This window comes from Daucus carota, chromosome 7, assembly GCF_001625215.2.
Source record: "Daucus carota subsp. sativus chromosome 7, DH1 v3.0, whole genome shotgun sequence".
Taxonomy (NCBI): Eukaryota; Viridiplantae; Streptophyta; class Magnoliopsida; order Apiales; family Apiaceae; genus Daucus; species Daucus carota.
In genome coordinates, this window is record NC_030387.2 from 14,894,119 (window position 1) to 14,916,820 (window position 22,702).

The 22,702-nt window shown below is 36.4% G+C and overlaps 3 protein-coding genes across 5 annotated transcripts; 2 read left to right on the forward strand and 1 right to left on the reverse strand.

Moving 5' to 3' along the window:
• The first annotated feature begins 279 nt into the window (after positions 1-279).
• LOC108193631 (uncharacterized) lies at positions 280-15,704 on the forward strand. Of its 3 annotated transcripts, XM_064081500.1 has the most exons (24): positions 280-1,001; positions 1,344-1,405; positions 1,563-1,700; positions 1,799-2,071; positions 2,480-2,566; positions 3,087-3,188; positions 3,284-3,349; positions 4,174-4,281; positions 4,352-4,413; positions 6,040-6,084; positions 6,872-6,945; positions 7,592-7,659; positions 8,549-8,617; positions 8,700-8,800; positions 8,897-8,978; positions 9,096-9,174; positions 9,258-9,345; positions 9,428-9,581; positions 10,779-10,970; positions 11,046-11,105; positions 11,533-11,906; positions 12,353-12,458; positions 12,882-13,043; positions 15,518-15,704. In XM_064081500.1, the coding sequence occupies exons 1-24, from the start codon at positions 431-433 to the stop codon at positions 15,569-15,571; spliced, it is 3,177 nt and encodes a 1,058-aa protein (XP_063937570.1). In that variant the 5' UTR covers positions 280-430; the 3' UTR covers positions 15,572-15,704. The 3 variants fall into 3 exon arrangements, with proteins under 3 accessions (XP_063937570.1, XP_017215858.1, XP_063937571.1); XM_017360369.2 differs by lacking the exon at positions 12,882-13,043; XM_064081501.1 differs by lacking the exons at positions 9,096-9,174; positions 9,258-9,345; positions 9,428-9,581.
• A 620-nt stretch (positions 15,705-16,324) lies between these two features.
• Positions 16,325-18,161, reverse strand: LOC108194269 (F-box protein At2g02240). Its single transcript, XM_017361219.2, has 3 exons — positions 17,730-18,161; positions 17,215-17,333; positions 16,325-17,143 (listed from the first exon to the last, which is right to left on the reverse strand). The coding sequence occupies exons 1-3, from the start codon at positions 17,931-17,933 to the stop codon at positions 16,678-16,680; spliced, it is 789 nt and encodes a 262-aa protein (XP_017216708.1). The 5' UTR covers positions 17,934-18,161; the 3' UTR covers positions 16,325-16,677.
• A 2,269-nt stretch (positions 18,162-20,430) lies between these two features.
• On the forward strand, positions 20,431-22,702 carry LOC108195404 (phytoene synthase 2, chloroplastic). Its single transcript, XM_017362362.2, has 6 exons — positions 20,431-20,918; positions 20,996-21,046; positions 21,375-21,547; positions 21,679-21,914; positions 22,051-22,243; positions 22,366-22,702. Exons 1-6 carry the CDS (start codon positions 20,597-20,599, stop codon positions 22,546-22,548), a joined length of 1,158 nt encoding a protein of 385 aa, XP_017217851.1. The 5' UTR covers positions 20,431-20,596; the 3' UTR covers positions 22,549-22,702.

Genomic DNA, 22,702 nt, shown 5'->3' on the forward strand with positions numbered 1-22,702 from the left:
GATGGAATTGAAATGGCACGAGAAATCAACAAAAATGTAAAATCGATTTATTATATAATAAAAAATAAATTGAATTGTTTCAAGTAATTGTGATTCCGATTAAAGATGAATGAACAAAATGCCAAAAAAGCTTTTATAGAAATAAATAAATAAATATGTTATTTGTAATTTTGGTGGGAGAAGAAAGACAATCCAACAATTAATTTATGAGCTTGTAAGCTTGTTAAATATAAAACAATAATAAATGAAGAAAATACAGAGAAATGATAATTACGGGTCTATTCATTTCTTTCCCGCCAAAACGCACATCCCTCTTTCTCTCTCTCCGGAAAGCAAGCTGCTAGGTTTGTACAGTACAGCAAGAAGACAGCCCCAAATCTCAACTCTCTCTCTCTCTCAACTCTCTCTCTCTCTCTCTCACTCTCTCTCGATGGACGACATGGACATGGATATACCCGATCCAGACGAGCTCCAGTGGTTAGAAGCCAACTCCAATCTCCACGACGACTTGGACTTCGACGATGATTTCCAGCCCCCATTCCCCGACGACGACGACCACACACCCACCCACACTCCCCCAATCCCCCAATCCCAACCTCCCACACGAACCGACTCCAACAAACGCCCCCAATCACCACCCCCAATTCCCACCATCCCCGATAATTTCGCTTCCGAAGAAGCTTCTAGAAAGCGTAGTAGAATCGAGCCTCAAGTCGTTGTTGATGAAATTCCCGCCAATACTAGCGCTAATCCTGCTGCTGCTGTTGCTGTCGATGATGATGAGGATTGGCTTCCGCCTCCTGTACACCAAGTCCCACAGCCAATTGAGGAGGATGAGGTGCCCGAGGAAACGATTGTGTCCAGATATGCCTCGCGGATTGATGGCGATTTTGTTCCCGTCACTGGCCCGTGCGGGGACCGCGTTTATGCTAAGATAAGTAGGTTTGGATTCGATGATTCCACCAAGAAGAATAAGCTTCATTCCAATGAATACTCTAATGGTACACCACTTATACCTCATTTTCTTCTTAATTGCTGTGTAATTACATGTATTGTTACTGGAAATGCATCCATTTGTGGTAATTGTGTATCTAATTATGTACAAATAAACGCAATTTTAGTAGGAAACTAGTTTAGTAGCCGGTTAAGTTGGGGGAAAAGAAAATCCGTTAGCACTTTTAGCTGTAGTTATTGTCATCTACCTATGGTTGTGAAACCATTCTGTATAGAGTGGGGACCTTGAAGTAAATTAAAATTTTGAGTTCATGTTGTCACGGTTTGTACATTTCTTTTAGTTCTCGTGTAGAAGTTTGATTGACATTTGCTGATCGATTATTTTATAGGTCTTATTGCTGAACCTGTCAGTTTGCTAATGCAAAGAGTTGAGCAGGATGCTGTTCAGAAGGTGCATATTGTTAACTTCTTTCTGCAACTTGTGCTTCTAACTGGAATCAATGAAGTATTACTTATATTCTTGAAATGAAAGAACAAAATGAATATCCTTTGTATCATTGTATGATATTGTTTTTTTAATACTGATACTTGGTGTTGGGTGGCTCAAGGCTTTGCTGGAAAGTTTTGGACCTGAAGGTGACGTAATCCTTCCCAAGGTTCCAGTGATAAATGAGAAGCTTTGGGTGGACAAATATTCTCCTAATTCTTTTATGGAGCTTCTAAGTGATGAGCAGACAAACCGTGAGGTACAGATCACTGATTTTACTTAAGGTGCATGTGTCTTTTCAACTCGGGCACTAATAAACCAGAAATTGCCATACTCTTACATGTTGGTACTTCACAGGTACTTTTGTGGTTGAAACAATGGGACTCCTGTGTATTTGGATCTGAAATTAAAACTACAACAGAGGATGTTTTGTCTTCATTGAGAAGACATACATCAGTGGCACAGCATCAGAAGGCTAACAAGAGTTATATAGGAAAGAATAAAGAAACTTGGCAGAATAAGGAAAATTTTAGAGAGTATAAAATGTTGGATCAGGAAAACAATGACTCGAAAGGAACTCAGGATTTAGGGAATCGAAATCGCAAAGGTTATGCAACACCAGAGCAGAAGGTTAGTTATAACATATGTTTTAAACAAGCACTTGTAGGATTTTTAACATTTTGACTAAAAAGAGTAGCACCATCAAGTACCCTTCAAATTTTTTCTTTGTCATGTTTCTTATGGTAAGTTTTGAGCAAACAATTTGTTATCTATGTAGATAAGTTAAATTCTTATATCCTACATCCATGTTCTACTGCTGTTCATTATTAATAAACTAATGAAAACAGAGTATTACCATTTTCAGCCCCCGACCTCATATAGTGGTCACTAGTTTCCTATGTGCGACAAGCTAGTGCCTTTAATGTCTTAAAAACTTTTCTGTGCCATGATAGTCTTCTGTAGATCTCCTCTCTTCTTCTTTACTTCATTTATAGCTTAGAATAAGCTGTTTGGTAACTGTTCTCTTGTGTGTTGCAGATCCTTCTGCTTTGTGGCCCACCAGGGCTTGGGAAAACAACACTTGCACATGTAGCTGCTAGACACTGTGGATATCGGGTGGTAGAGGTTGTTATTTACTTACTTCAGAAAATCCATGTACAATGTATTAATTTTTGTCAAACATTTATTTTTCCAGAATTAAATCATTCGCCCTAATACTAGTCCATCCAATATTTATATATGGGTTTTGCATCTGTTTATGATTATTATATATATTCGAGATTAAGGGTCTGTTTAGCTTGTAGCTGAAAAGAGTGCAAGTCACTAGTCTAGGCCATACTGTCCAACTGAGAATTGTTTTCGTTCTTGTTGGATGGAAAGTGTGGTCTGTTTAATCCTTTCTTTGCTAAGCATAGGGTGTTAAGTGTTACATAATTTGGGATGAAGAATTGTATGTATTCTGGGCGTGAGTTGAATATGTAACCTACAATTTCAGATTAGACTGCAAATATATTAAGGCGACAACAATCTGATAATATGTTTAGCACATATCAGTCTCCCAGCATTTCTATTGTTTCGTTATTTACCGAAAAGGATTATCTGATGTCTGTTGATTAATTTGGAATGATTCACTGCTTTTGCTTAGATTAATGCCAGCGATGATCGATCGTCATCAACCATTGAAGCCAAAATACTTGATGTCGTCCAAATGAACTCAATCATGGCTGACTCAAAGCCGAAGTGTTTGGTGTGGTCATCATTTAAATGTTACTTGTGATTTTGATTTCGTTATATATTGAAATAGACACCAGCTAAAAAGTGCTCTAACTGACTGTTGTTTAGGTAATTGATGAGATTGATGGAGCTCTTGGTGATGGGAAGGGGGCTGTTGATGTCATTTTGAAAATGGTATTGTCCATTCATAGTTAGTTACTACTTAGTTAATTCATTGTTCATATATTTTAAGTCATAAATAATATGCATAGTTGTCTCTTTAGTAACTACGTACAAGATAAAGCTATGTGATATCAGATTCTCAAGTGTTGCCAGAGGCACAGTGCTGCGGTGCAAGGCATGGTGAAGTGAACATCCCTCGCCTTGTTATGCCTAAAGCCAGTGGTTTCAGTGAGCCACATACCTTAATAAATGGAGGCCACAAGCTGTAAAACTTAAATTGTACATACACAAATACACCCATCAAGTGAAAAATCAAATTCCAATTATTAATTGCAAGTTACCGGATTAAATTTTATTCCTGACATCATTGTATTATAAATTTTATAAAATAAACCAGGTCTTCCGTCATCCCTCATAGATTCACAGAGTATAGGTTGCATATAACATAATTCAGATGTAGCCTACTTTTGACTTTTAAAGTGATCGATTCTAGTGCAAAATATGTACATCAGTCTCCTCAGCCTGACATAATGATCGGTAGCTATAGAGTAGAAACAAGAATTAAAACCAAAGCATATAGCCTAAAATTTTATATAACAGCCTAACTGGTGCTTTTTTGAAGTTTTAGCTCATCTCTTTACCATCAAGTTGTTCCTAAATTTTGTAATTTCATATGAAATTCGGCCTAAAAGCACATATTAATCATTTCTTTATTCTCTATATATGCCTGAGCTTCCACCCTCCCTACGCTAGATCAAAGGAGCTACTAGGCTATTTTTACACGGGTCATGCAAAGACTTTTTGCTTTTTAATATTAATGGAGCATGTTTGTGCAGGTTTCGGCTGATAAAAAATTTAATACTGGAAAAGAACAAACTCATGAGGATCAGTCTGGAAAAGGATCCTCAAAAAAGAAAAGTAGGGATACATCACTGCTAAGACCGGTATGAATATCCTGTTGTTGCATAATTTAATATCTTCTCTTTGTTAGTACATTGATAATGTGATATGTAGGTGATTTGTATTTGTAATGACCTATATGCTCCAGCCTTGAAGTCATTGCGTCAGGTGGCAAAGTAAGTTCTTTTATAATCATCTAAAGTAATAACACATCAATATTTAACACATTTATTATAAAATTAGGCATTAATTCAAATATAAAAATATGGTATAAAGGGGTTAAGCACAATTTTGGAGATTGTAATAATGTCTTATTCAAGTAAACAGGCTGATATCTTGTTTGCTGATGAAGAATGTCTACTCTGTGTTCTACTTTATATTTTTTTATTAAGATGATTCGTCCAGATATTATACCAACCTTGAAGCACGAGTAGTCTTTACCATAGCTTTCTGCTTTTGGTTATGTCTTTAGAGTCCTCTGAATCAGGTATATGTGTGTGTGTGCGTGTGTGATATGCCCATATCAAGAATTTTATTATTATTACTATATTATTATTATTAGGACTCGGACTGGGACTGGGACTGGGACTGGGACTGGGACTGGGACTGGGACTGGGACTGGGACTGGGACTGGGACTGGGACTCGGACTGGGACTCGGACTCGGACTCGGACTCGGACTCGGACTCGGACTCGGACTCGGACTCGGACTCGGACTCGGACTCGGACTGGGACTGGGACTGGGACTGGGCCTGGGACTGGGACTGGGCCTGGGCCTGGGCCTGGGCGAGGCCTGGGCCTGGGCGAGGCCTGGGCCTGGGCGAGGCCTGGGCCTGGGCGAGGGCGAGGGCGAGGGCCTGGGCTAGGGCCTGGGCTAGGGCTAGGGCTAGGGCTAGGGCTAGGGCTAGGGCTAGGGCTAGGGCTAGGGCTAGGGCTAGGGCTAGGGCTAGGGCTAGGGCTAGGGCTAGGGCTAGGGCTAGGGCTAGGGCTAGGGCTAGGGCTAGGGCTAGGGCTAGGGCTAGGGCTAGGGCTAGGGCTAGGGCTAGGGCTAGGGCTAGGGCTAGGGCTAGGGCTAGGGCTAGGGCTAGGGCTAGGGCTAGGCCTAGGGCTAGGGCTAGGCCTAGGGCTAGGGCTAGGGCTAGGGCTAGGACTAGGACTAGGACTAGGACTTTCCTGGTATTTTGGCATTAATTCAAATATAAAAATATAGTATAAAGGGGTTGAGCACAATTTTAGAGATTGTAATAATGTCTTATTCAAGTAAACAGGTTGATATCTTGTTTGCTGATGAAGAAAGTCCAGTCTGTGTTCTACTTTATATATTTTTATTGAGATGATTCGTACAGATATTATATACCAACCTTGAAGCACGAGTAGTCTTTGCCATAGCTTTTTCCTTTTGGTAATGTCTTTAGAGTCCTCCGAATCAGGGATGTGTGTGTGTGTGTGTGCGTGTATGTGTGATATGCCCATATCAAGAGTTTTTTTTATTACTATTACTATGATTAACTTTCCTGGTATTTTATGGCTGCGTTCTTATAGATTCTTGTTTTGGATTTTGGTCAACTGGTTGAAGATTATTTATCTGGTCTCGCTTAAGTGCCTTAGTGATATAAATTTATAATGACATTCAAAAGTTTTGGAAGAGGAAAGGCGTTAAGTTGTTACATGTGCTGTGCTGTCTATTAATTAATTACTTAGACAACAACTGCACTGGAGTATCATTTAAATTATAATCTCTGTTTACGTGTATTAAGTTCACTGGGAATTATAACCTTTTCATTACTTTATTTTGTTTTTGCAGGGTTCATGTATTTGTTCAGCCTACAGTTAGTCGCATTGTTAACCGGTATGATTACTTGTGTTTAATAAGTTATGCTTATAGGTCATTGTTGGGGACACCTTGTTAGCTGTGGATTCCTGAATTAGCGTCTTAGTTATATCTGATATCATTTATAATGACTTTGCTTCTGTTTGTTTTAGTAGTAATTATTCCAACACTGTTTATCATTTCATCTGATAGTAATAACTAGCTAATTCACTTGCTCTTAATTATTCAAATGTTATGATTGCTACAGAAGCACTCAGAACCAAAATAATCAGTTCACTTAACCCTTCATTTGCAAATTGAAATCAATTAAAAATCTACTGACAAGTTTGACAGCAGTTTCCATGCAGTACAAAACAGTCTGTTTCGGTTTGCAACATCATGAATGTCTTTTGTCTATGTGTTAAATTCGTATGTATGCCTTCAATGGATAAGCTACGCCCAAAGAAATTCTTCAATATCTTTTAATTTACTCTCTACACTCCTTAAAGAAATCCATGAATTGTAACAGTTTGGTACTTATTTCACGTCTATCTACCAGATTTACTACAGATCTAGGTAGGAAGGTGGTGACTTGTATTGTATTTTGGCAATCTAGAGTTTGATCAATTTTCATGGAACTAGTAAGGGTCAGACAATGTTACCAGTATCCCGGCTAGTGAGGGGTCAATATCCACTAGATGTTCAGGAAATAAGCCATTGTCACTTTATTTTGTTTTGCTTTCTTAAAGTCAATATTCTCTTGAAATCAGTTTCTCGTTTTTCACTATTCAGCTTCATTTGTCGGAAACACATCATTTTTTTGTAGGCTCAAATATATATGCAGCAAGGAAGGAATGAAAGCAAGTTCTATTGCACTTACTGCACTAGCAGAGTATACTGGTGAGTGTCATTGCGTCAAGAAGTTGTGTTCCTCTAAGGGGTGTCTTATCCTTCGCAACAGATTTGTTAAATAAAGGAAGGAATCCAACTTCACATTTGAAGCATGATATAATTTTCTAAGACTGTTTGCCTTTTCCTAAGTATTCATAATTTATTAAACACAAACACATTATTATACACTAATCTGTATTTGTAGGCACATTTTCTGAAATCTGTATACTGTATTTATCTAGATAACCGGTCGTAAGAGTATATACAACTATTTGACTATATCTCTTGCAATAAAGATAGTCCCTTGATATCTGCAAAAATTTCTAAATACAAATGCTGAACACTTGATCTTTCTTAAAACTTTTTCCTTCCATGAATTCTGACTACACTGCCCAAGGTTCTTACACTTGTATAGTTATATGCTGATTAATCATATATGGCTTGGTCCACAAGTGAATGTTCTAGTGCACGTTCTGTATTTTCGTTAGCACAGCGAGATTTCTCATAACATTAATCCCCCCCCTAAAAAAAAAAGGAAAAGAAATATAGATGAACTTCTCCGCTTTAAGTGATAAATATATTCAAACATGATTATAAGTTTCGTTTGCCATGGAATTTCTATATATGATTGACTTTTATTCCACTTGTCTTCCAGAATGTGACATACGCTCATGCTTGAACACTCTTCAGTTCCTCAATAGGAAAAAGGAAACTCTTAATATGGTATGCTATTGACTTGATCCTGTTTTGCTGCATGATTAGTTAGTCCTCCAGTTATATAGATCAGACAGGTGCCCCCAGTTTAATAGCTACTAGTCTACCGACTCCATGCTGGTGCTAAAACAATAGTAATATGATACTGATACAATGCTTAATGGTTCTGCGAGTATCAATGTCCCATGATGAGTGATATCAGTTTGGTTGTGTGAGTTCTGTTCAAATTATATGACTGTATTGGACATATTGAGTGCAAGAAAGGTGTTCTAACATTCTGGGACAATTTTGTGAAAGTGTGATATTGAAATAGCAAACACAAAGTATTTTTCTTGCTAATAGATTTCTGAAAACTGTCATGGTTACCCTTGGACTGCTCTCCAGGACATGTAGGCATTTGAGGGAATATACATTTTGGAGATTTGGGTTTAAGCAAATACACTCGAGTATCTGAGTTGGTAAATATTACTCCCTCCATCCCACCCAATTCTTTACATTGGAGTTGGGCACGAAGGTTAAGACAGATGTACAAAGTAGTGTGAAAGAGCAAGAAAAGTGGCTAAAGTGGCGCGACCCATCAATATTTCATTGATAGATTGGGGAATGTGGATGAAAGGAGTGGGTGATATTCACTTTTATATTATAAAGTTTTCTACTTTTAAAGAGTTTTGACAGATAAATAATTGAGATGGACATCCCAAAAAGGAAAGTGTAAAGAAATGGATCAGACGGAGGGAGTGTACCACTAATTTATAATTTTTTTGACTTGGATTTTATGTATGTACTTGCGATTAACTTTTAATATCAGATTAAGTTCACTTGACCATCTGAGATATTTCTTTCTCATTGATTTTAAATTACAAGTTTAGTTGATGACCATGTGTCTGTTGGCTCGCAGATTGAAATCAGCAGTCAAGTAGTTGGCCGGAAAGACACATCTAAAAGTTTTTTTGATATATGGAAAGAGGTAATAATGGTAGTTCTGGATTCCATTCACTTCTTACTTCTAATTTTGTATTTACTAATATGCAGTCTGTTCTCTTCATCAGATTTTTCAGAAGAAAAGAGTGAAGCAGGAGAGAAAAGCTTCGAGTGGTTGCAAGAACGTGTGGAATGAATTCGAATATCTTCATTCTTTAATATCTAATCGGTATGTAGGGTGTCATGCTGTGATAGAATGTTTTCCTATTATGTTTACGTTTCTAGTCTTGGATTAGCTCTTTAAACATCTAGCTAACTGTTGCAGAGGTGACTATGACTTGGTCATGGATGGTATTCATGAAAACATCTTGAAGCTTCATTATCATGACCCTATGATGAAAAAGACTGTATGTCCTTGTTCTCATATACATTTTAACCACCTTGTAATTGCATAAAATATTAACAATCCCATTACTGCAATATGTTACTAACATGATGTCTGTATATTGATAACCTGGTAAAAGGTCAAGTGCATGCAGAATCTTGAGGTTTCTGATATTGTTCATCAGTATATCATGCGTACACAAAAGATGTCTTTGCATGGTAAAAAATCGATCCCCTGAAAACCCAACCCTTGTACTGCAAAACCCTCACAAAGTCAAATTAATTCTCCTTAAAATTTGCAGTTTATCAACCTGCTATTGCCATTTCTATACATGGCGTGATAGCTCAAGTTGAAAAACCAAATATTGAATGGCCGAAGTCTTTCCAGAGGTAAACAGTAATTATTGACCTACTGTTTGTTTCAGAACTCAAAACTGTTTCATGTTGTTTTTAACGTTTATAAAATTTACAGATTCCGAACCACTTTAATGGAAAAGGTGGATTTATTACATTTGTGGCACCACAATATAACACCATACATTTCAAGGCATCTGACGATTAAATCATTTGTGGAAGACTCAATTTCTCTGCTTTTGCACATTCTATCACCTCCAACCTTAAGGCCGGTAATTTACATGCATCCGGTCTATCTCTTGTCGAACTTGCATTCAATTTTTATTACTAGTCTTTCATTATCTGATAAAACTGCTATTCTGCATGTGTAACTCCTGTCCACTCCTTACAATAAAAAAATATATCCAAAACACCAATTTCAAACGCATTATAAACTCTAATTTATTCCAACTTGGGCAGGATTGGCTGCCAACAGTTATCTCATGAAATTTCTACCTTTGCAATTCTTTTGAGGTGCATAAACTATACTGGAAATATCAGTAGTATGCAACTTACTATATGTTTCTGTACCGAAAAAGATCCTAGGAAATGAGGTGTGCATATATATATGTTATCTGTCAGTGCTATGACTATTGAAATGGTAGGCTGTCATAAGAAGACCGTAAATAGCGAAAAGAAACTTGATTCGATAATGATGAATTCGTCTCTGCTGTAGCTACCAACATTTAGCCATACTCTTCAATATTCATATCAAAGATCGCACATCAACTCCAAAGCTCATGGTTGTTGCAGCATTCAAGCAACAACCATTCTGTGTTTTAGCCAGTCTCTTTAATGATGTGTTGTCCTAGGGGATCTTTTTATCAGTTCAGAGTTCTGGGACATGTGGCCTTGTGCGTGTAATAGGTTATCATTTTAATGTTAACCAGATCTTTGTATAGCTTCTATGCTTTACTGTGGGGCATGGCCTTGCTTATGTTTGTTATGCGGTCAAAATGACATACTTCTCATGTACATGGTCACACTCCCATAACTGGTCAACTGTCCGAGATCACATGGCACTTATTATTGAACTTATAGAAATTAAAAGAAGAGGCTTGCTTTAAGGAAAAGTTACATACCTTTTGTATAACTTATCAATTATCATAGACTAGTTACTTCAGCCGTGCACTTCGGCTTTATGAATGTACAGGAAGCTCAAATTTTAATGTTTTGATTGATTGGGATTTGGGAGCATTGCAACAACCTAGTCATTTAATTTTTTATTCAGGATGTAATTATATACCTACTTGTATAATATTATCCTCGAATTATTTAAAATAAACAACAATCAATTACCTACCTGAAGCCTGTTGTGTATATGAGATGTAGAGTTTCTCACTTCTTCCCTTTATCCATGTCCACATGAACCGAGTGCCTAAATTATATAACCCCCAGCTAAAGTTTGAAAATATTGTTGTCTTCCTCAGGTGGCGTTACATTTACTATCCGAAAAAGAGAAGAAAGATCTGGTTCAGCTAGTAAATACAATGGTTTCATATTCTGTAACATATAAAAGCATAAAACCCAATCTGTTGTCCAGTAACCTGAGGCATGAAGTTGGTGTAGATGCTTCAGTGCTTTCATTTGATCCACCATTAGTTGACCTTATACGCTTTAAGGTTAGTGTTTAAGTTTCATGGTCATGCTTAACCATGTTATATTTCTTTGCTAAACTCTTCTGTTTATTTAATCAGGATTACACATCTAGTCATTTTGTTCTCGCTTTAGCAATGAAGCAGGTCTTGCTACATGAGGTAAGTGATGCAAATATATAACTTGCCTGAAAATCTTTTATGCATTTCAACTAATCTATGTTCTTTTTTGTTGTTCAATCATCAGAGGTTATCAAAATATTGATGTTTATGGAGAACTGTCCAATCACTTGTTTAGTTATTTTTGTGTAGATGAACTAAAATTCTGTTTATTTTCTGAAAATAATGTTAGAACAGATAACAACAGTGAGTAAATACTGAGTTTATAATATTTTGTTATATTACATGGTAAACATATGTCCAAATATTTTTTATTTTATTGTAAGAAGTCTAAAACCTACCGTTGAATGTTCAAGTTCTTTCTTACAAAGTCCAAATTCTGTATAAATGCTGATTTGTTCGTGTTTGCATAATTTTAACTCAATCTATCAGTTCTCTGATATTATACACACTGAAACTATAATGATAGGTAGAAAAGCAAAAAATTCTACAAGCTGGCATCAATAGGTCTGTGCATCTGACAGATGTGTGCAAGGAAAACAAAAATCTGGCAATGGACAAAAATGGCATCAATAGGTCAACGCATCTGACTGATGTGTGCAAGAAAAACCAAACTATGGAAATGGACAAAAATGGCCGAATACAATCATCTAGATCTCACTCTGTATCAGTCAAGAAGGCAGTAGATGTTCTAAACCCATCAGAGGCTAGGCAGTGTGAAAAGGCTGCCCCTCCTGTCTCTTCAAATTTGTCATCTTCTGTAAACAGCTCAGTTGCCATCAAGTTAAGCTCTACTGTGAGTACAAAGAAGCCTTCGAGGGGTAACTTCAATTTTTTTGAGAGGTATAATGGAAATCTTATATTTTTATACTTGTTTGTTCATGCTATTTTCTGGATGACAGTTTTTTTTCCTAATAACCATTATATGTAACTCTGTAGAAAAAATTGTTCCTTAAGCATACCCACCCAATTTGGCTGATGGCAAAGTCTTGAAAAGTGAAATTTTCCGAAACTTAATATTAAGAAATAGGATTTTCTGAAACTAAATGACAAAAGTGTCTGTCAAGGCAACTTTTTTTAATGAAATGGTAATTTGTGCGGATATTGGATATGAATACCCCCTATTTCACATGTGGGACCTTGATATTATTTTCTTGTGAAGTATGCAATGATAACGATGCTTTCCATGGCTACAATCCATATACTATTGTACTTATTTTTTTGTCTTGTGTGTTCCCCCAAGTCATTGATTTTACCTTTTGAATACTAATTTTTATGCTTTGAATCAGATTTAAAAAGGTAAGCAGCGAGGGTTCACAAGCTACTGATACTGTTCAACGTCGTCCTGCAACAAGTGAGAGAGATTCTCGCCCTTTCCTCTTCAAGTTCAATGAGGTACACAATTATTGTAGTTCAAGTCTGCCAAACTCACCTGGTCATAGTAGCTTGCTAGGAAAGAAGTAATATATTTTAGCTCTAGTTTAATAAACGTCCAGTGATTCTGAGAAAGGATTCCCTTCCTTTTCTTTTCAAGTTTAATATGGTACATAATTAATATAGCTCTAGTTTACCAACTAATCTGGTCATAATAAATCTTTCTCACTAGTAAATGAACACTGTACTATATCTGGAAATGCAGCAACAGTGATACAAAGGGAGTAATTTTTAAGAGATCAAATGTGGAACAAACTTGTGATAGATACAAATTATAAATCCCACCATTTTGTCTAAAAAGTCTTGCGACCTATAATTTTAAACAAAGAGAGTATTGGTTTTGTCGTGTAAGATAGATTGTTGACACAACTTTCACTCGATTAGGCGGAAGCCCCCATTAGAATCACCCTGAAGGTAGATGTTGATGGAATTTTATTATGGGAGAGTGGTAGCCGGGGCATTGGAATGAACATTTGTCTTAGAGCAAGTCTAACAGAGGTGCTAAAAGTGGTACTATATGCAGGGCCGGCTCTACACCAAAGCAAAGTAAGCAGTGGCTTAGGGCCAAACAAAAAAGGGCCCCCAAATATTTAAAACCCCTTTATATATGGGAAATCTACAAAACTACCTACCTTTTCTTTTATTGTTTTCAAAAATACTACCTTCCAGAATTATTTTTAAAAATACTTTTTCATAAATTTTTTTTTTCAAAAACACTGTTTGCAACTTTTGCAACCTCATTTGCAACTACAGGCGGCGCCAGCCGTGTTGCAACCTCTTTTGCAACTTCATATGCAGCTGAATTCCTGATTTCAAGTTCCAGTTTTCAAATGTCATTTTCGACCTCATTTTCGGAATCGATATATATATACGTTCCAGTTTTCAAATGTCATTTTCGACCTACGAAAATGAGGTCGAAAATGACATTTGAAAACTGGAACGTATATATATATCGATTACGAAAATGAGGTCGAAAATGACATTTGAAAACTGGAACTTGAAATCAGGATTTGTAATTGCATATATGGTTGCATATGGTTGTATTCAGTTGCATATGGTTGCATTCAGTTGCTTCTATTGTAATCTAATGGCCCCGCCAGGGGCACACCATACATCTGTTGTTACTTACAGTTTTCAGTTGCATTTAGTTGCAACTGAGGTTTGCAACTTCATTTGCAACCTCAGTTGCAACTTTTGCAACCTCATTTACAACTATATATAGTTTTCAGTTGCAACTGCAGTTGCAACTTCATTTGCAACCTCATTTGCAACTTTTGCAACCTCATTTGCAACTTTTGCAACTTACAGTTTTCAGTTGAACTTGTTGCAATTGCAGTTGCAACAGTTGCAACTTTCCATTTTTATTTGCAACTTTTGCAACCTCATTTGCAACTTTTGCAAACTCATTTGCAACCTCATTTGCAACTTTTACGGCTGCGCCGCCCAAGGTTGCAAATGAGGTTGCAAAAGTTGCAAATCGTATTTTTGAAAAAAAAAATTATGAAAAGGTATTTTTAAAAACAATGAAAAAGATGGTAGTATTTTTAAAAAAATAATTTTACAGATGGGTATTTTCAAAAAGATCCCTTTATATATTTGTATACACAAAAATACTAGTATATGTATATGTTTTTTGAAAAATTATTGAAAACAAAATCTCACCAAATATTTTTTTTCTAATATATTTAATTAATATAAAAATAAGTTATTATTTAAAAATGAGAATAATTAAATATATAATTTAATCAATTTTTTGAAAGTTTTTTGAAATATAAATTATTTTTATTATGTTACTATAAATAATATATATCATATTTATATAAATATTTTTTCAAAACAATTAAAATATATATATCACATATAATTATGATGAAAAATATTATTACATTTACTAATATGTATCATGTATAAAATGTACAGAATCAAATATAAAAAAAAGATAGTAACAAAGGGAAAAGAAGTCTTATAGACAAAAATGTCATAAATAATTTGTTTAGGTAAATGTAATATCAACTTCATTAAAATAAATATTAATTATCAATATTAAAGTACTAATGTGTCTTTTTTTTCTTTGTGTATAAATGATCAAATATTAAAAATAAAAAATTAGCTTGTCTTTTCAGTTTTCATTATTGTTCATAACTAGTCCTCTACGTCTTTACTTAAGCCATTAAACTATTATAAAAAAATTATATTATATTAAAAAATTTATATATAAATTTCAAAGGGCCTCATTTTTAAATTTTGCTTAGGGCCCCAAGTTTTATTGAGCACTATATGCCTATATTTATAATGTAGCACCCAAGATAAAAACCTCACTCCAATGGGGTGCTAAACATGGATGGAAATCTAGCAAAGTTTATAGGTGTCATTCCAGTTCCCTGGCTACCACACTTGCTGGATACAACTAGATCAACATCTATGTTCAGGGTTTTATCCGGCGGATTCCAACTGATATCAAATAAAGAGTTTATCAATGACCTTTTACACATCTACGAGATTTGAATTTGTATCTATTACAAGTTTGTTTTAAAGTTGTATCTCTTAAAAACCACTCCCTTCGCCGACAAATTCACGACTAAGTCATATTGAATGGTGCATTGGATAGACATACAACGTTGTAGCTGTATATAGTATATACATTGGAATTTAAGAAGCCTGAAGCCATATTAAATGTGTTATATTCAACAATACATACTCGACAGATCCCCTCCATGTATATTCTCAATTTGTTTATTTAGTATGTCGTTCAAAAGTTTGGGCATGTTGTAGTCAGCATGTCTTCTTGATGTTGCAAACAGCCGTTTCTTTTGTTTTGGTTTACTTTTTTAAACAGATACACTGCGAAGTTTGTCTGCTTCGTATAGTATTAGGCAGAAATTACCAAATCTGAAATACCTTGGTCATCAGTCGTCCTCTAGGCATATATACTTCCACTAATAATTTTAGTCCATCAAAAAAAAAGATGAGAAGAGAAGATAGGCCACTTCTAACGTCTTTTTTCTGTTTATATTGTGCAGGGTTTCACAAATGCAGTTAAAAGACCAGTGCGAATTCGTGAATTTCTTTCTTGATCTCCGAATGTGCTATTTATAGTTGTTTTGAGTTGCACCATACTGTTTTAGTTATCACGGTCATGGGTTAGCAAAAGACATGTAATATTAGAAACGCTTCTCACAATCTATATAATATAAAAGGTTATTTGAACAGGCTGCATATTGTTTTATGTTCGATCTTTCCGAGTGTACTTTTTGGCATTTCTTGGTTTAAAATAAACAGATATAATGATGTGTAGCTGATTGCTCCAAGTATCTATGTATTATCTTCTCCTGGAAAGTTATCCGCTTACTTGGTCTTATGTCCCAGCAATTTTGAAGTTGATGTCATATTGTCATGATTGTTATGTAATATTAAGTTGTCCATGGTTTTTTTTGTGCTGTATGCTCTGTAATTGTCAATGGATGGCTTGATCTGTTCTGATTAACATTCACCGTCTTAGAATATTAACTTGTTTATCAAATGTTTATATACACTTTGTTCAGGAAGGCCAATGGTGTTGGAAGACAGCCGGGAGGCAATAGCTATGTCCCATGCTCCTGCATGAGTCAGAATTTTTCACAAGTGGTGACTGGTGAGTGGTGCGGGAGCTGACGGAGATGCTGTAAGTTTTACCATGCGACGCAATGATATGGTACCTTAAAGAACCTTAAGGCGCATCAAGTGAAACAATGCCAACAAAAAACAGCAGGGTAGCCATATATATGGAAAAACTAAAAGGACTCACTGAATTCTTGTTTGCGAAAGAAGGGCAACGTACAGGATGTCAATACTGGAAAAAGGAGGATTAGATTCATAATAATATCATATCATATAGTTACACCTTGCTATCGAATTCAAGTCACATAGCAGGGAACCAAACCTGCAACCCCAAAAGAGACTACATTCATAATATTTTAGAGTTATACTATGCTATCTAATTCAAGTTGAATAGCCAGGGACCAAAGCAATACCAAAACCAGGAGCCACACCCGCTACTCGAAGACAGACTGCTCCTGCAATACAATACCAAAACCAGGAAGAGAATCCGCTATTCGAAGACAGACGACTCATGAGCATACAATACCAAGACCAAGCACTCTCGATAAGTTATAGAAATGGATGAATTAAGCATCCTATCTAGTTATATCTGCATGCCTTTAGGCCGAAACTCAATGCCCTCTACAAAGAGACCGCCCTTCCAGTTTTGCACCTTAGTCTCTACAAGTGCTGCTTCCACTTCACCATGATTGTCTTTTCCACGATCATTGTAAAATTCTCCGAGTTGTATCTCCATCCAACCATCCCGTCTCTCAAATGGAAGTCGTGCATTCTCTTGTGGCACCTGTCTGTCTGCATGTCCAATGTTATATCTAGCTCCTCCATCTGTAGCTCTTGGGGATACCAGATGAACAGCACTTACCTCGGTTTCTTCTGAATCAACAAATTTGACAACAGATTCGGCTGCAATCTCCAAACCAAAACATTCGGCTTTGGCCTTAAACACAAGGTATGCCGAATAATTAGTCTTGTCAGATAGCATTGTGGTAGCAATCTTCCCTCGGATTTCAAGCCAACACACGCATTGAAGCTCAGCCACCTCAGAAAATCTGCAAACAAACCTAGAATTTATATATGGTGTCTCACATCAGAGTGAGAGAGGAAGAGAGGGGATGTAGACCTTGACTCGGGCAAAGTTGTCCATCGCCAAAAGTACGGAGTATCTTTCCATGCGATTGAAAGCTCCCTCGCACTTAGCATACAACATTTTTCACCTCCCCCCTTGTTGAACATAAAACTCTGGAATAACAATGACATAATACAAGGAACATTAATTAGAAATTTTCGCAAAAATCCTTGATTCGGCTACTACCCCCAAATATTGCCTAGAAGTACACACATAAGCCGTGTAATAGAGTGAGTACATGTTATGTGTAAGCACATGATCTCCACTTTTTACATAAGAAACTCTAACTTTTTGCCATTCCTACTTGGAAATACAAAGTTATCAAAGACATGAACACAGAATTTGTCTACAAAAGCTACTAATTTGGGTCGGAGGAGTGACAACTGACAACCAAAGTGGATACCTTACATGTTGAACAAACTAAACGAAAAACAGAGTCAAGAGAAGTAATACTATTTCTATAGAAATTATACTAGCTAGGGAAGATTGGAAAAACAGAAAGAAGATACCAATTTGCCATGATCCAAGAGGAAAGGAGAGCCAAAGAGGAGGAGATAGGCCTGCTTCTTAGTGGTGAGACCAGGAGAAACCCCTGCTCTTGCAAGGATCTCCCCATAATCCCATGGCAAAAACTTGTCCCACACATCATCATCATCTCCAGCTGCCTTCAAATCCCATGATACCTCCCGAGGTGATGATGACTTTTTCGACATGATTTTTTTAGCTACGAGACCAAACCCTCTCTTGTCTCGAGCTAAATACTCCTCCACACTGCTGGGGCTAGCCCCTCTTTCTAAACCGCCTCAATAAATAATTAATTCGTTTTTATGCAGCTTTCCCAACTGAAAAAGATGATGGCACTTTCACTTTTTATATATGTTTGTCACCGCCTCGTTATCATTCCCGAGAAGTATTAAATACTTGGTTGTCGTCGACGTCACTTTATCTGGCCTCATTCAGGACAACTTGCATGCAATAAAAGAGCACTTTGCAGGGTTATTTTTTAAGAAAAAGGAAGTGCTGGTAAAATCATTAACGATTATTTTACTAGTACCCCAGTACTAGTAGTAAATCACTCTGCTCCTGCAGTGCACTACACAATTCAATTCCGCCGTTTACCACAGAATGAACCAAACAGAATTCAATTGGGCAAGCAGGGCTGTTATTAGGTTCGGACCAACCGAGTTGTGAGCCGGACATAATTGAGCCGAGTTTTATTTAGTAGAGCCGAGCCGGCTCGTTTAAGAAAACGAGTTTAAATCTTTGCCCGAACTCGACTCGTTTATTTTCACGAGTCGAGTCGAGCTGGCCTGGCTCGTTTAGCTTAACGAGCTGATTTTAACGATTCGGGCGAGCCTGCTTGTTTAATTTAATATTAAATTTAGCCTAAAACGCTACCCGAATCCGACTCATTAATTTTCACGAGTCGAGTCGAGCCAGCTCGTTTAATGAAACGAGTCAAAACCTCTGCATGGACTCGAGCTTGTTTAACTAAACGAGCCAAGCCATCAAAACAAGTTCGACCTGGGCGAGCTTGCGAGCTGCCCGGATCGAATTACAGCACTAGGGCCAAGTATAATATAATTTTTACTACTTAATCACGACTATTTTTAATTTAGACCAAAAAAATTTGATCAGTAAATACTTTTGTACATAGAGAGATTATAATTATTAATGAGATTGAAATTAATAGAAATTTATTATTTTTTTTGGTAAGGAATAGAAATTTACTATCTAAATAAATAATTACCAACTAACTTCTATTGGACTTGTATAACAGATGATGGACTTGTCACTTGACTTATCATTCTGTGGCCCATCCTGCATATGTAAACCAGCCAGTCCAATACACACGCAGTCTGGTATTAGTGTAAATGTACTTTTAGCATCAAATTTCTGTGTCTTATATAATTCGGTGCTTGCAGTCGTCTACATATTTTTCAATAATGTGCAGGATCAACAAGGGGAAAGAGACCGGGGCGGAACTGGGAGGGCGAGGAGGGCTGGAGCCCCGGTTAGGGAAAAAAAAATCAGTATGAATTTTTTTTTTCAACCCCGAATGTTTTCTAAAAATGATAAGAAGAATTTTTTTTAGCTTCGGGTAAGTTTCAAAAATCTTTGTATTAACTGATATTTTTCCTTCAATCAAATGCTGTTAAATATTTGAGTCCCGAATATTTTTTGAGCTCCGGGTGATTTGATCTCCTGGTTCCGTCACCGGAAAGAGAAGGCCATGGCCTTATTGCAATGGACAATTTTTTTCAATGAGATGCAGGATCAAAAAGAAGAAAGTAAAGGTTCATGCTCAGTTGAAAGCTACTTCCTCCGTCACTCCAGGTAGTTTATGTTCACTGTTTGCACGTATTTTGAGGTTCGTATAAATATAGCTCCATAATTTTTTTCTAAACTTTTTTTTTCTGAATAAAACTTTAAATATTAAACTTTTATTCAGAAAAAAAATTAAAAAATATATTTTGAAACTATACTTTAAATGAGTCTTATAAAATGTGCCAAAAAGTAACGTAAAGAATGAGAGGAGAGGGAGTAAATAAGATGTTAGCAGTGCATCAGAGGTCAGACCTAAAGTTTGGCTGCAAGTTCTATAGTACCCTTGTTTAGGAAAGTTTTAGTTGTTCAAGAGCCAAAGAAAAGCTCCAGGCCTTTACAGATTGATTATATAGTTAACGATTGTCTGATGTTGTGATCGACAAGGAATGAAGGAATGAAATGTCAACCATGTTAATGAGGAATATTTGTTAATGAGAAAATAATTATAAAACCACTAAATATAGAAGATATTCGATTTATCAACCAAAGATCGAGTATCAGAGAAGTCCACAGGTATGTGATTAAGTGGATTAAAGATGAAAAAAACCCTACTCAATCAGAGAATATACATTTAAGAATGATGGTATAAACCAGAAGCAAAAGAGGACAAATCACAAGCTGACAAATGAGAACCTTATAATACAAGATGGCATCAAGGGTATCTATGTTGTTCAGGATTCTGTTTTTTTGATTGCATAACATGACAACCTCTAAACTAGGCAATCAGTTTTATACAGAAAAAGACCATTTCATTAGTTATGTATTTACTGCTAGATTTTCTCATTTATTCATTCTTAACATTAACATTGGTTGTGGGAAAGTGACATTTATATATATTTTTTGTCTTTAAGTAACCAAATCTTTTGCCTTGTTACATGTTAACAAGTTTGAGACAAAAGGGAATAAGTACTTGATAGTTATTGTAACCATCAACTCTCCATTTTTATTCTTGTTCAGTTCTTGATCATCATAAATACACACACTTTCCTTCATCATTTCTATAGTCTCTGCATAACAAAAATAGATTGGTATACTTTGATATAGTCCAATGAGCTCCACATATTATGTTGCACCTAAGGTTTGCTTGAGAGATCAGAGCAATGGAAAGGTTGTCACGTTCTGGAATGGTATCAGAGCTGAGGCAACAGTGACTGTTCCAACTAGAAAAATCGCGACAAAGTTCACAGAGCTATCGGTACAGAGCATTCCTCATAGTGATCTGCATATAAATGAGATTGTGAAGAGGCAGACTAAAAGGTCCTTTGCATATCAGTCTTGTCGGAAGCCACAATTTGATCCTGCTTTCTTGGAAGAGGCTTATGAGCAGTGCAAGAATTTGTGTTCTGAATATGCAAAGACTTTCTATTTAGGTACAACTGAATCTTGATCATGTGCCTGTAAATGACTTGGTCTTAAGATGTCTAATTCTGAATTTGTTATTGTGTAGGGACTTTGTTAATGACAAAGGAAAGACAGAAAGCTATATGGGCAATCTATGGTAAGTTGACATCACTTGTTGGCAGCTTCAGAGACTTATTATCAGTATAAAATCGATCGTAATTAAGTTATATATGTAGTTCCTTAGTTATTTGTACACAACCATCACATCGCGTGATTAATTTTCTGAAAGGCAAGCAGTTCCTGACAGGGGCCCTTTACCTTGGTACACACATATCTATGCTTAGACTTGAACCCTCGACCTCTTGTTTGATGAGAGGAGACAATTATTCACTAAAACTTTTAACAGCCAACTGTTACAAAACTGTGATTATTGGAACTGGATAACTTATACTAAAACTATTCATTTCTTTTTCTTTGTGTTGAAGTGTGGTGCAGGAGGACAGATGAGCTGGTGGATGGTCCAAACGCAGCATATATGAGCTCTTCGGTTCTTGATAGATGGGAGGAAAGACTATATGACATCTTCAATGGAAGACCCTTTGACATGCTCGATGCTGCACTGTCCGATACAGTTCAAAATTTCCCCCTAGACATTAAGGTCAGTTTCTTTGATATGTTTGTTTTTCAGAACTCAATAGGCCTTCTATACAAATAAATTTTCCCCTTGACTTGAAGTGTTTGTTTCTTTTAATCTTTTTTCTAAATAAACAAAATTTTCTTCGATTGTAGCCTTTTGGAGACATGATAGAAGGCATGAGGATGGACACAAGAAAAACTAGATACAAGAATTTTCAAGAAATCTACCTTTATTGCTACTATGTGGCCGGAACAGTTGGCCTAATGAGTGTTCCTGTTATGGGTATTCCACCTGAATCTACAGTTCCCGCGCAGAGTATATATGATGCAGCCTTGTATTTAGGCATTGGCAATCAACTTACAAACATTCTCAGAGATGTTGGTGAAGAGTAAGTCCAGTTGTCGAGTCTGAGTCCCTTATTTTTTGTGAATTTTAATCCACTTACCCCTAATATAAATTTTATGTAAAAGAATTATATGTTTGTGACTGTGTGGATCTGAGCTCTACTTGATTTGTGCTTTCAGTACACTGAGGGGGAGAATTTATCTTCCACAAGACGAACTAGAGCAATTTGGAATAACAGAGGAAGAAGTGTTTTCGAGGAAAGTGAGTGACAAATGGAGAGAATTCATGAAAATGCAGATCACAAGGGCCAGATATTATTTCAACCAAGCTGAAGAAGGAGCATCTCAGCTCGACAAAGATAGTCGATGGCCGGTAATTTTACATGTTCCACAATCACACTGTGCTTCATATGTGACACAAGTTGCAACCATCTTTCACTGAATGAATAATAGTTTTGGTGGTGATATATAATTAAGACTTGCATGATTGTGCAGGTTTGGTCATCTCTAATGTTGTACAGGGAGATTCTTGATGCCATTGAAGACAATGACTTTGATAATTTGACAAAGAGGGCTTATGTTGGGAGGACTAAGAAGCTCTTGATGCTGCCACTTGCATACACCAGATCACTATCCATCTCCCACTTCATGTCTGGGAGGACTAATGTGATGTTATAACTTATAACTTTTTTTAAACAATGTTGTGTTATAACTTGTTATAATCAGGTTGTAGAGCTGTGGGATATGTTAGGCTACTCTCAAACTCCATTTTAAATCATTATATTATCATCATTCCCCTTTTATAATTAATTTTATAATTACTTCTTCTAAA

Excerpts from the sequence above, each read along its gene's own strand:
- LOC108193631 (XM_064081500.1), top strand. The coding sequence starts at position 431 with ATGGACGACATGGACATGGATATACCCGATCCAGACGAGCTCCAGTGG. Across the intron at positions 8,979-9,095 it reads ACCCTATGATGAAAAAGACT|GTCAAGTGCATGCAGAATCT; the intron begins GTATGTCCTTGT and ends ACCTGGTAAAAG. Across the intron at positions 9,175-9,257 it reads ACAAAAGATGTCTTTGCATG|TTTATCAACCTGCTATTGCC; the intron begins GTAAAAAATCGA and ends TAAAATTTGCAG.
- LOC108194269 (XM_017361219.2), bottom strand. The coding sequence starts at position 17,933 with ATGTCGAAAAAGTCATCATCACCTCGGGAGGTATCATGGGATTTGAAG. Across the intron at positions 17,334-17,729 it reads TCTTGGATCATGGCAAATTG|AGTTTTATGTTCAACAAGGG; the intron begins GTATCTTCTTTC and ends TTGTTATTCCAG. Across the intron at positions 17,144-17,214 it reads ACAACTTTGCCCGAGTCAAG|ATTTTCTGAGGTGGCTGAGC; the intron begins GTCTACATCCCC and ends GTTTGTTTGCAG.
- LOC108195404 (XM_017362362.2), top strand. The coding sequence starts at position 20,597 with ATGAGCTCCACATATTATGTTGCACCTAAGGTTTGCTTGAGAGATCAG. Across the intron at positions 21,915-22,050 it reads CTCAGAGATGTTGGTGAAGA|TACACTGAGGGGGAGAATTT; the intron begins GTAAGTCCAGTT and ends TTGTGCTTTCAG. Across the intron at positions 22,244-22,365 it reads ACAAAGATAGTCGATGGCCG|GTTTGGTCATCTCTAATGTT; the intron begins GTAATTTTACAT and ends ATGATTGTGCAG.